We start from the raw sequence: 12,970 nt of genomic DNA on the forward strand, positions 1-12,970 counted from the left end.
TCAGATTTTCTTACTTCTGCTGTTCTCCTCATCTTGCTCTCTGTTCAGGGAGTTAAGGGCCAGGTGAAGTGACTGAGCCGATGGCAGGGAATGTCCTCCTCCTTCCCTGTCTCTCTGCCAAGGTTTGGGTTTGATGAGTGTGGTAGGGGCGGACGGCGGAGGCGAAAAGGACACAGGTGACGGTGGGGATGCAGAGCGTGGAGAGGGGGAACGTGGATATGCTACATCTCCGTCTTGCTCAGTTCCTATGTCTTCAGCTTTGTTCAGGAGCCTCTTCAGTGAGTTACGGCCTTCGTCGTACCCAGATCCCGACCTGCGGCCCATAAAATCAAAGGCAGCCATTTTCCCCTGCTGAAGCCGTCGTCTGCCTGCGTGGTCTGTTAGCTGAGACTGCGCGTATTCCTGGAGGTTTTGACAGTCCAGGAGTGCCAGGCCTGTTCCGTTACTGCCATTTTGGGCCTTGGTTGCACAGGTCTTCCCGACTCCGACTCCCATCTCGGCACAGTGATTCTTTTGGGCTTTAGAATGGGTCATCTTCTTGGCCAGTTCTTCAGGCCAGATAGTACGCACACTGTAGTCATCATCATCGGCTTGAAACATACCCATCGAATGAGCTGCTCCAATGCCTCTTCCTGGGGGTTTGCCTCTGCGAGGGTTGAATGTCACCACTATGGGGTCGCTGCTGCAGTAGCTGCAGGTGGAGCTGCCTGTCTGAGAGGCTTTGGGGTTGCAGCCTGTGACGCAGCTCTGTATTGCCCGCAGAGGGGCCGAGGAGGACAGGGGAGTACAGGGCAGGCATCCCCCTACTAGTTTTTTGCGAAGGATAGCAGGACTCTCGAAGTTTCCGGCCTCACCAGAGCAGGAGGCACAGCGGAGAGGTTTGAACAGGCTTGCTCGGCAGTCTGACACAGTGCTGTTAGAAGAGGAGGTGTTGGAGGTGGAGGCGGTGGAGAGACACCCACCCAGATTTCTCAGGCCCATATCTTTGCCACCTCTCTTCACTGCTCCGACATTATGAACACAGGAGAACGAGGTGGAAGAGCTTCCTCCACCTCCTTGGCAGCTAGCAGAGTGCCCCTTACAACCTCGGCATCTTACCAACCTCCAGCAGCCACAACTGAATGGGTGGGTGCAGTCGATGGTGCAGGTGTGGTCAGGGCTGGGGAAGCCTCCAGCGTGGGAGGAGCAGGGGGAGAGGGGTAGACCATGAAGAATGTGAGGGCGGAGATCCCTGGTGCGGGACGGGTGCGGCTGGCTGAGTTGCTGAAATGAGACTGGGACATGGGTGGGTTGGGAGGGCGGGGATGACGGATAGTTGGAGTTTAGGATGGCGGCATGGGGCACAGGGACGGAGTTTTGGTGGTAGGGCAGATTGTGACTGTTATGGCTTTGATGGACCGTTCCCAGTTTGGAATTCTTCTTGTGACCTAGAGAGGGAAATTCCTGGTCACTTCTGTTAGAAAAACTGGAGTTTTCCTTTTCACTCCTGCACCTATGCTGCTGCGCCTGAGCCGGCACAAACTGTAGGACGCCTCCGGGTGAAGATGACAGCTGACTATAGCGACTTCGCTGTGACTTGTGTTCGGCTCCACTTGGCCTCCCTAGAGTTCCAGTTTTTCTCTCACATTGTCCTTGATCCAACTGTGAAGAGGCACATTTCCCTCTGCCGCCTTTAACACTTCCGTTGCGCCCAAGCGAGTTGCTGATTCCTCCTCCTCGTCCTCCTTTGTCCACAGTCAGCCTGATATCAATAGTATGTGTGTGGGAGGGCAGCCGTGGGCCGAGAGTTACTGTGCCATTGCTATGGCAGTGGCTAGGGATGTGTCTGACACCTGCTGGGATGACCGGCTGGTCGCTCTTGAATTTCTGCACACGAGAGGATCTGCGCTTGCATTCCAGAGTCAGAGCTTTACAGGTGGGTGGATAGAAATGGGACTGCGAGGGGTGGAGATGAGGTGGGTGTCCATTGGAAGAGGCTGATATTTGAGAGGAATGTTGCGGGATGGTTTGTGGGGAAGCCTCACACAGGGCTAAGTTTTTAGGGCGCTGAATGACCACTATGCGCTCATCAAGAGGGAGGGGAGGCATCTGGGTTTATGCAAAGCTGTACGATGAAGAAGGAGAGAGACACAAAAAGAAAGTAGTCAGGAAATGACTGTTAAATCACAAACACTGGAAATGTGGGGCACACTTTACATTCCACCTGTTTAGACACAAACAGCACATGCTGTTGTTACGGTTGATATAGTATGTTTTGATATTGTGCAATTAATTTTTCAAGGTCCAGGGTGTAGGATTTTAAGAGACATATATTTGCAGAAACGGAATATACTAGCCTATAATAAGTATGTTTTCTTTAGAGTATAATTACCTGAAAATAAGAATCACCATGTTTTCATTACCTTAAAATGAGATGTTTATATCTACATAGGGAGCGGGAACCCCATCCTTTGAGATCACCATATTTCACTGCCGATCTTTCTGCAATAGCCCAGAATGGACAAACTAAACAATGGCTTTATTTTACATTTTTTAAAATGTGAAACTGCTTTATTTTGTGTTTTTGTGTTTTTGGTTTTTGGTTTTAACCGGCTCATGGCAAAAGCCTCCTGAACGTCTGGGGCAGGTTGCACAAAACACCATTAAGTCTTCTCCTTAAGGTTTTCTTAAAATGTTTATGCAAGTATTTATGGTTTTCTCCCTGTCTTGGTCTTGTACTTAAGGAACCCCTAGACTGCTCAAAAGACCTTAGCGACCAAAGCAAGGTAAATAAACAAAAACTTAAGGTATCTCTGACTCTATGTTCACTGCAACATGACCGATTTTATGCTGATAAATGAAATAAACTAGCACATTCCAAGAAGAGGGTTCTGCGGCCAGGAGGACCCAATGGATACGCTTTTGATTTACACTATAGATTTGGCTGATTTAATTTTCATTGCAATTTCCTCCTATAATCATTTTCTGTATTCTGGTATTTGGGGATCAAATGTTCTTTATGGTTTGTGCTTTCTATGATTGTATTCCTCCAGAAGTATAATCTTTTCCTCCTCTGACCAATATGGTTTCCCGTCTTCATTTCTTCTGCCATTTTTTCGCTATATAACTAAAAGCCAACTTTATGAGATGATAACAGGCATCACAAGCCCAAGCAAACTAACAATCTCCATGGAAACTTGTACCGCTGTTAAATCTCTTTCAATGCAGAAAATGAGTTTTAGTTTTTCCTGCAACTGTGTAAGTCCCTCAGAGTGAGGAGAAACGAAACCTTAAGTGTCATACTTAACGAGAAATCTTAACCTGTTTTGTGCAACTGGTCCCAGGATCTTATCAGAGAAAACAGGTGAGCACACATTAGCATGTGCTGGGCTAGCAGCCTATCTGCAATGAGCCAAACAGCATCGGAAAAACACAGATTTTTAATGTGGAACTGCTTTATTCACTGTTTCTATCGGAGTGGATAGAAACAGTGGATACCTCAGCTCTTTGTAAAAACATCCTGGACTATGAATACTGAATGAATTCTAACCAGGAGTTCACGCTTGGGGCATGGGAGTAGTTTCAGCTGCAATCCTCACTGCTAGATTCCTCTAAATCCTACACACTGCTCCTTTAAAAGAATGAATATGAATTCTGTGAAATGTAAAGTGAAACCCCAAATCTGCCAGAAGAATGACGACACACTTTGACAACAATAATAGATTTTTAAGTTTTGCATGTTTTCTAAGTCATCTCTGGGGTGTCTTATTTTGCACAACACATTAAGAACAAATACAAAACCCACAATATCAGTTTTGAACCTTTAACATGTCACACATATTTCCTTTCACATTTGCTGCAAATGAAAGGAGAACGTATAGGCTATAAAGAGAAAACCTACTGAGGTGCATGTTTGACTTGAATGGATAACAGTGTAGTGATTACATTAGCCAAATCCATTTCAACATGCACGTCACAGTCTGTTACCTGCTTATACCAGGGCCGCTCGCCAGACGTTTAATGCTCATCTGTATCTGTAGGACATTGACATCAATATGTAAACTATTTCCCGGCTATATAAACACCCTTGGGGCATAAAATTCAAAACCCAAAGGTGCAAGACTGTGTACCTGTTTGCTGTGAGCAGCAAATAATCCCAGCTAATCCTGAGGCTTCTTAAAAGCTCAGCTATAAAAGATGCATCAAATGAGCTGCAACAACCTTCATCCCTCTGATGACTCCTCATTCTTAACAAGACGCGGTCAGTCAGATGAAATAATAAGCTGATGGGAAAACATAGCTAGACTGTGCATTTTCACAGAGGTTTTAAAACTGCAAGCTCATGTTTGTGGATGCTTCTGAAATATATACACTTTTATGTTCATGCACCACTTAAAATGGACAAAAATCTTAATACATTTATGTGTTTGCACTGAAAAACAACTCCCAAAATTAGCTAATGGCTCAGTGGGATTCTTCACTTTGAATACTATTTAATGCTGGAGAGCCATGTGATTACCTGAAATGAAACACTTCCTGCCCCAAGCCATCTGGCCTCTTCATCCTGCCTCTGGAATAAACTAATTTAACCAAATCCTTTGGGCCAATTAGAAATGAGCATTTGTCCAGGCCATGGTATAAACAGAAGGTCACCACGCACACAACAATACGACTCAGCTGGAGAGAAAGCTTTCTCACCATGACACTGCAAAAAGAGATGAACTGAATATGCGCTTTGTAACAAAACACATATGGAGGGGTTTTTGTATCATTAAATTGCCTTTTATGATTAATGTTATTGGTTGGTCCGTGCACTACAGGACTTTAGACTTTTTATAGTAACTCGGTGCGTTCATTATACGGCTGCTCTCAAAGATGACAAATTATTGTCGTTAAAGTGAAAATCCACCCTCTGATACACACACTGTTAAATACAATCAATCTGAGATGTTCTGTGCACCCAGGAGTTGTTTGGTTGATAAAGGGCTTTAATTTAGTTTTTGCCACACCAGCGGCATGGCTGTTAAGGTCAGCTGGGGGCACATTAGCATGCTAATGTTAGCACTGAGCTCAAAGCACAGACCGAGTTAGAGCTCTGTTTGAAGGAGAGTGAGAGATTTGGCATTTGGTTTGTTTGGTATTCTAGTCTGCTGAGGTTTTGCATCTCTGTCTTGTGCTGGTGAGTTTAGAAAAAAGCACTTTCGATAGGCGGACATCGAAACCTGTGGCCATAGACTCTTCATTCGACCCGTTTTCATTCCCACGTTGTCAAGTACCAGCACTCAGTCACGCCCCTTGATGTCTCATAGCCCGAAATGCAATGCACAACAATTCGTATATAACCCTCATAATCATTAGCCAGTAATATTTGTATAACCCACGCAAGTGAGAAAATATGTTAAGTTTTGTTTTGTTTTTGTCATTTAGGCTGCTTTCACACCTGCCCTGTTTGGTTCAGTTCAATCAAACTCAAGTTCATTTGCCCCCAAGTGCGGTTCGTTTGGGCGGTGCGAACATAACTCTCACACTTGGTTGTTTTCTAGTTGGAGCCGCGCCTCGTTTTCAAACTGTATGGTTTGACTAAAATGAACAATGACAGCAATATAGTTCACGATGAGCAGCGCTAAAATCAACTTGCGTAGTTGTCCCTCCATTGTGACATTAGAAACTGTCACATTTATCTTGCAAGTGTACTCTTCTTCAACGTTTTGTTTACTTCCTGGAAATTTCCTGGAAATTCTGACCAATCAAGAGCAGCTTTCTCGCACAAGGCATTTGATCTGGTCTGCTTGTAAATGCTGCCGTGAGAACACGAACCAACTCTAGGCAATTATGCACCATTGTAACAAAATTAGTCCCTGATTCGGACCAAAGCAAGACAACTCTAGGTCTGAAAGCAATCTTAGATCTTAGATAGATAACAATGTTTTTTAGGGTGGATTTTCATTTCAACCATAAGCCCTTTAAGCCACACGTATCAAGAATCTCTCAGGGAGACCAAAAAGTTAAAAGGGGACTGAGAGGAAGAGATAGTGAGGACAACACTGGCTGACAGAAACAAAGTGGGTAGAGAGAAAATACAGGGGGAAAGATTATAACGTGACACTGTAAAGCACAGACTACAGGGGAGGAAGGAACACGTCAAAATAATCTGGGGATGTCTTCAGTCCCAACACAACACAGATACCGACCCATGGAGAAAGCAAACCACGCTCCAGTGTCCCCATGCTCATATCCACGCACACAGGCTGGTGACGGCATCCTCATTTTTTTTTTTTCCTTTTTCAGCCTTGCCTGTGGTGGAGGGGGGTGGGGGGTTACATTGACCCAGTTTTATCATGGTGAAAGTCACTATCACTCTGATCACTTTTCTCTCACACACTGTAAACTGCAGGCTGGCTCGTGGCCTTTTCACTCACTCACAGTCAGGGCCACACACAGAGAGATGGGACATAGTAAGACAAAGAGAAGCCTCTTGAAATTTCACTGGCACATGTTGACATGATACTTCACAGCATGAATAACATATAATGCACCACAGACTATAATGAAGCATCGCTACGGAAACATTACACCATCTGATGGGCGATAAAAGTCTCTGTGTTGCAGGATTACAGTTTATCTGGACACAGTTTGATGACGTTTCAGTCAAGTAATCTATGAAATCTTCATAATCTCTCATGTTATTAATTATGCTTCATAAGCAATGTACATAAAGTAGCGCTTTTTTAACTTTGTATTTTTTCACATTTTCATATACTTAAAGCAGCAGTGTCAAACTCTTTTAGGTCACAGGCCACATGCAGTCCGATTTGATCGCAGGTGGGCAGGACCAGTAAAACCATCGCATAATGCCCTATAAATAACAAACGTGCATTTTTCTAAACAATTCCACTCCTGCGTAGAAATCCTGACATCACCACACCAAATTTATGTGAAAGAAAAGATGTGTATTTTGGTCGGGATGGAAAAGCCTCTGAAGCAGCCTTTTAACTTGCTCCTGAAACCTGGCACCTCTAGGCCTTCACAAGTGCATCACTATTAGGTGTGTGAAGTCATCCAGTGGACCAGATTGGACCCTTTGGCAGGCCGGTTCTGGCCCCCGGGCCGTATATTTGACAGCCCTGACTTAAAGGTGCACTATGCAGCAATTATCAGCTGCTGTAAATAGTATTGCCGACAAAAGTGAGAGTGACCGCCAACTGTGACCCAGGCCATTATTGTTGTGTTCTCTCTGTGTGTGTTCTCTCTCCTCCCCTCAGGGTGTGTGCATGTGGTTGAGTGTGATTGGATGTTGCAAGGCAGGTGGTGTTTGCTTATTGGACAATTCGCAGAGATTGCTGTCACTGGATTGGTCCAGGGCATGACAGAAGATTTTTAAATGACAGCTGACAGATGATCTTCCCTCCATTCACCTCAACCACTTCCAGAGAAGCCAGTACTTAGAACGGTGTACCTGCAGGAAAAAACTTCTGACTTTGTAAATGAGTCTGTGCACACTGAGTTATTAGTTGGTTACATTATTTTTGTTTGAACACTGTAAATAGAGCACTTGAAACATATTTAGTAACAGTAAGAAGCCTTTTTGTGTTTGGCATCGCCATGTTCTTTTCTTGTTTCACGTGGTAGGAGTTTAGGTTAGAAATTTGTCTTTTGTTTCACATTTGTTTTTGCAAAGTAAGTTTAGGGTCCATTAGCATATTTTTGTTTGTTGTTTAGGGCACTGCTCTACTCTGAAGTTAACCCTTTGAAACCTGAGCAAATTGGCTTGATTTCTTTCAAAAACAAGGTAAGAAGGCAATGAGCAATGAAGGAAGAAATTCGTAAAAAGAGAAAATTAAAAACAAGAAAATCAGCAAAAAAAAAAAAAAAACGAAAGAAAGAAAGAAAGAAAGAAAGAAAGAAATTTAAAAACAAACAAGCAAGGAAATGACGTGGAAAAAGTGCTTAAATTTTATTAAAAAAAATCTAAAAAATAAGATAAAATAAATAAATTAATTAATTGAAATAAAATTAAATAAAAATGATATAGTTTTCCCTAGCTTTTTCCCATCTTTTTTTTCTGCATCTATTAGTTTTTTTTTTGCAATTTTGTGGGACATTTCTTACCAAGTTGCTCATTGCCATTTTTCCCATGTTTGTGAAAGAAATCACAACAATTTGCTCAGGGTTCAAAGATTTAAATAAACTGCTGCAGCATGTTATGTCTAAGTCCCCCTTTGACAGGGGACATAACACAACCCCAGATTAGTTATATCTGCATTGTTTCTGTGCCATGTCCACAGTCTTTGTAGCTGCCTTTTAGATGTGTGCTGCTTGTGGTCTGGCAGCTGGTCGCTTCTTATAAAGCCCTGACCTCACCTGCACCCTGTGCCCAGGAATGTCCCAAACAAAGCAAATTAACAAGAAAAATAAGAAAATACAGACAGAGGACGGATTGATACACCACCACACAGTCAGAGTGGGTCAGAAATGATGATTTTAAGGGGTCACTTTTGGGTGACTATGATTTGTTTTCTATGAAAAATCCTGCATAGCATACCTTAAGTAGTAGTGTTGTTATTGTACGTACACTATGCATGATTGTCTGTTATGGTTGTAAACACGCTTGCAAGCAAAAATGAAAGTAAAAGCCAACCCCAGAGTCACTCTCATTTTGCGTTCTGCTTCACTATGTTTGCTTATTGTCTGCGCTGTGTCTCTTGGATGCGTGCTGTTCATGGTCTGGCACCTGGTCACTACCTTTTTGTTAAGTCTTGACCTCACCTGAGCACCCAACACAGAAAACACTGCTTTATTCAATGTGTGTACTGGTTTTAATCACCAGGTCCATTTGTTTTGAAGAGGAGGAGACCTCTGTGGATAATTCTGTTCCCAGTAAAAGCCTCGATTGATTTATCAGAGAAAAAAGGAGAGCACATAATAGCATGTGGTGAGGTAGGCACCAGTCTCCAACATGCCAAAAAGTGTAGGAGAATCACTGATTTGTAATGCAACCCTGCTTTATTTAGTGCTTTTACTGGTTTAGATCTCCTGGTGCATTTGTTTGGAAGAGGAAGAGACCTCTGTGGCGTCTGGTAAAAACCTCATCAACAATGAACATTGAAAGAAATCTAACTGGGAGAAGTTTCAGCTTCAGCATTCTCCATTAAACCCCCCATATCTTACACACTTCACCTTTAAGTAAAGCATTTAAATAGTTCCTCCACCACTGGTTGTGTCAGCTGTGATGATTTGTTTTTGCAGGAACTTTGGTTTTACACAATTAAAATGTTGACAGAACAGAGCAAACACTGCTGAGAGTTTAGGTATCCTGTCATCTCTGTGTTTTTGTTCCCTGCTGCCACAGGGCAGCTGGTGACAGGATCCACCAGTGGGAATAAAACTGTAAAATGGTGTGAGCACTGTTGATAAGGAGGTTAATTAAAGCTGTGTTTAATTAACTGTCTTCATGTGAAATCCCTCCAGTTGGTTGGTCTTTCTAACACATTAATGGAGTCAGATAAAAGGCTGTGAGCTACCTGCTCTGCCTGCCAACATACAGTACATGCTGGGCGCTGCTGTGTGTGTTTGCTGTGATTGTCTTTCAAAAATGAGCCGCCTCAATCTGTTTCACTTGGAAGTTACAGCCAAGCAGTACAAAGAGTACTGACTTCTTTTTTTCCATTATTGCCCCCTTGTTAATAGCTTCAATTACAAGATCCCTGAACTGAGGCGGCAGCCAGTCTGTCAGCTCCGAGAAAACACAACAGAGAGGAAAAAAGGAACTCTGCTCAGTTTGATGGCCAAAATTAATATCTCACAAGTCAGAGGCCATTAGACAATCTGTGTTGTATAACTGTAATATTGTAGACTATGGCCAGACAACCACTGAGCACAATAATAAACTCTTAAACCTACGTGTGTTGATACTTTGAAACTTAGACAGTAACCTTGGAATATTTCAACCTGGACCCTATCTTCTCATGTGTTTGTGTCTGAGTGACAAATGGGAATAACAAGTTTTGAAATTGGTTGAGTATTGAGAGAGAGCGAGAGCTCAATACTCAAGCCCATACAAGATAGGTAAAGTGCACTGTTTGCACTTTACCTATCTTGTATGGGCTATTTGAGTCGCTGCTACTGTTTCAGCACACTATATTACCCCCCCCTCTTAGACTTTTAATTGTATGTCTTGTACATTTTTTATGTCTTTTTTACTTGCTGCAACACTAATTGCCCTACGGGGACACAGATAAAGCTGAATCTGAATCTGAGAGCGCTGCAGCCTGAAGCCTTGAAACAGGCCACAATTAAACCACTCGGGACATGTTCGCACCATCAATGCAAGTTCATTAAAAGTGTTTTTGCCACTGACAGGCTCAGAATATTATTCCGAGTGTCTGGCAATATTATGGAAAGGATCAATACAGACATGGACCCTTCAGTTAAAGAGTGAAATCCTTTTTGTTTTACTAGAAACCGCCATTTCCACCAGACTCCGTTTAAATAAACAGTATTTTTAGCATGTATAGAGCCAGCAGTTTTTTCACATCTAACCAAGTGAATTAAGAGTTTATTTTAACCAGACCAGAGTTGGTGATTGTTGGAGCAGTGAAAAAGCAAACCAGGACTGCTATTGTGAGTTTTATTCTGTTTCTGTCGGCATTAAGTGAAGTGTGGGTTTGATGATAGCAAATTTGGAGGCTCGCTCCAGTTAAACAAAAAAGACCTTACGCTTTACCAAAAAGGTCAACCTGTGTAGGGATCCTGTCAATGATGTTGTCATAATAATCTGAGCCTGTCATTGGCAAAAACAAGCACATTTTGTGGATGTAAATTGGTGACCTTTCACTAAACCCAACCCTTTTGTGATGGTCTGTAAAGCCGCGGAGCTGGCATGTAGCTCACTGTCACCAAGTGCACTCCATAAAGAAATATCTAATTTGTGGAAAAACTAAAAAGTGATTTCAGAGAGAAGACATTCATTATACCTTCTTTAGCTAACATAGCATAGAAGTGCTAACTTAGTAACGTATAAAGTTTAATGTGTCTCCTTCCAGCCTCTCTGGGTAATAAATTTCACTATTACACATCCCCCAATGTTTAACCATAACTAGCTCAAAGTCCACAAAACCAACCTGAAGATGAAGAAAATCTGATTGATTGCACAAGAGTCTATGGGGCACAGTCGTGTAGTTGTTGAACCCTGCGTCTGAGCTGGCCGATGCTACACAAAGATTGGTCAGACTGTGTTCAAGGGCGGGATTTAGCGAAGGGTCACTTACCAACTAACATTACATTGCGGCCTGTTTCGCCGCTGCTGGCTGCAGTGCTCTTGCTCATTACTGGATCAGTTTCAAAAGCCCCTTTGCCACTGCAAAAAATCCACTAATACCCGCTAATATCTGACTTTTGTATGTAACTGGAAAGGTTAGAATTGGCAATCACACCCGGGTGAAATGGCTCTGCAGTAGATACCGGTATTAATCAGCTCTGGCTCTGATCGGCATTGATAGAATTACAAAATGCGGGCAAACATGCTAATTTTAGCCCCTTTACCAGTGAGATACAATGACGCGCCACCACAAAATACTGTCAGTCTCCGCTCAAACAGAACTCAGACATCGACCAAGTTTGACAGAGAGACTGAATCAGTAAGAGATTTAGGGCCTGTCCCAATACCCCTCCTTAGCCCTACCCCTACATTTGCGCACTCCCGCGAGGGGTAGTGGTGTCCCAATTCCTTTTTACGTGTAGGGGTAGTGGGTATGAAACTAGCCCTTCGGAGCAAGGGATTTCAGATGCTGACTTGCCAGTAAGGGGTAGACATTGTCATGGCTACCACCAAGCAAGAGATGGGGAAAAAAGTTCATACATAGCTAACGTTACCGTTGTCAGGTTGCTTGTTAGCTAGCTAGCTAGCTCGCACTATCTAGCATCTGTCATCTGTCCTGTTCTGCAAAATTGTCGGACTTTTCACATTACGATAACACACCAGCTAGTATAACTATGCTGCCTCGTAATGTTAGCTGGTTAGCTAGCTAGCATAAGTCCCCTGTCGTCTGTCGTTCATCAAACGAAGCATGATGAATGCGACAAACGCGATCGGTAGGATGAATGAGACTCCATTGTAGATGCCGGTTGGAAATGTAGATGGCTTGCAGCTTCCTGTTTAAAATAGTTACGTATGTGTGAACGTAACCGACGTGGTGAGGTAGTGAGTGGTGTCCCAATTCCTAGGGAAAGATTTCTACCCCTACCCCTTGTTGCTTGATTTTGAGGGCCAAGGGGTAGTGGGCAAGGGGGGCTTATTGGGATTGGGCCTTATAGAAAGAGGTCCCCACGGTCACATTTTCGCTGGCCTCTTGCATCTTTCTACTGTTTACTAAGCTGTTTTCCAGCCTATACATGGCATCGAACTTGACATACCACAAAAAGAGAGAGGCATACTCATCTGCAGTAGAACTGTATACATAACTTGACTCTACTGGCAATGGGAGAGGAGTCTACAGCCTAGTTTTTAGTGGTGTTTTCCTGTGTTCAACGGGAATACACATGCATACACATCCACTAATTTTGGTGGAAAAGGGGCATTGGACACAAACACATGGTGAAATAGTGTCCAGGTTGAAGAAATTACCCTTAAAGACGTAGCTCATCCCTTTTGTTAGAATCCCACTGCATGGCTGCAGCAATATTAGGCATCAGACTACTCATATCAGTATGTCAGACTGCATAATATATCTACTAAGCACACATGACTACAGGAGTTTACAGTAAGGTGTGAATAAGTTATGAGCAGAGCTGAGGCATAACAGCCTCTGAGGACGCTATGTGAGTTTCTTTAAAGAGTCAGCCCTGTAATTGGCTGAATAAACAAATGTCGCAGGATGGATCAAGGAGCAGAGAGGCAAATGCAAATGTATGCGCATGATTAGGCGTATATTAATATTTAAGGGAAAGGCTAACACATGCTAAGCTTTGCAATCACGTTAGCTGCTTCTGAGTT

General features: G+C 43.1%; 1 protein-coding gene across 1 annotated transcript in view; it reads right to left on the reverse strand.

The window, feature by feature from the left end:
- Nucleotides 1-12,970, reverse strand: part of LOC117261227 (uncharacterized) — a 39,664-nt gene that overhangs the window by 12,508 nt on the left and 14,186 nt on the right. The window contains exon 2 of the mRNA XM_033633560.2: nt 15-2,104. Coding sequence (XP_033489451.2) covers nt 15-2,088 — 2,074 coding nt within the window. The 5' untranslated portion in view covers nt 2,089-2,104. The remainder of the gene's footprint in view (nt 1-14; nt 2,105-12,970) is intronic.

Source organism: Epinephelus lanceolatus, chromosome 11 (genome assembly GCF_041903045.1).
Source record: "Epinephelus lanceolatus isolate andai-2023 chromosome 11, ASM4190304v1, whole genome shotgun sequence".
In the NCBI taxonomy this organism is placed as follows: domain Eukaryota; kingdom Metazoa; phylum Chordata; class Actinopteri; order Perciformes; family Serranidae; genus Epinephelus; species Epinephelus lanceolatus.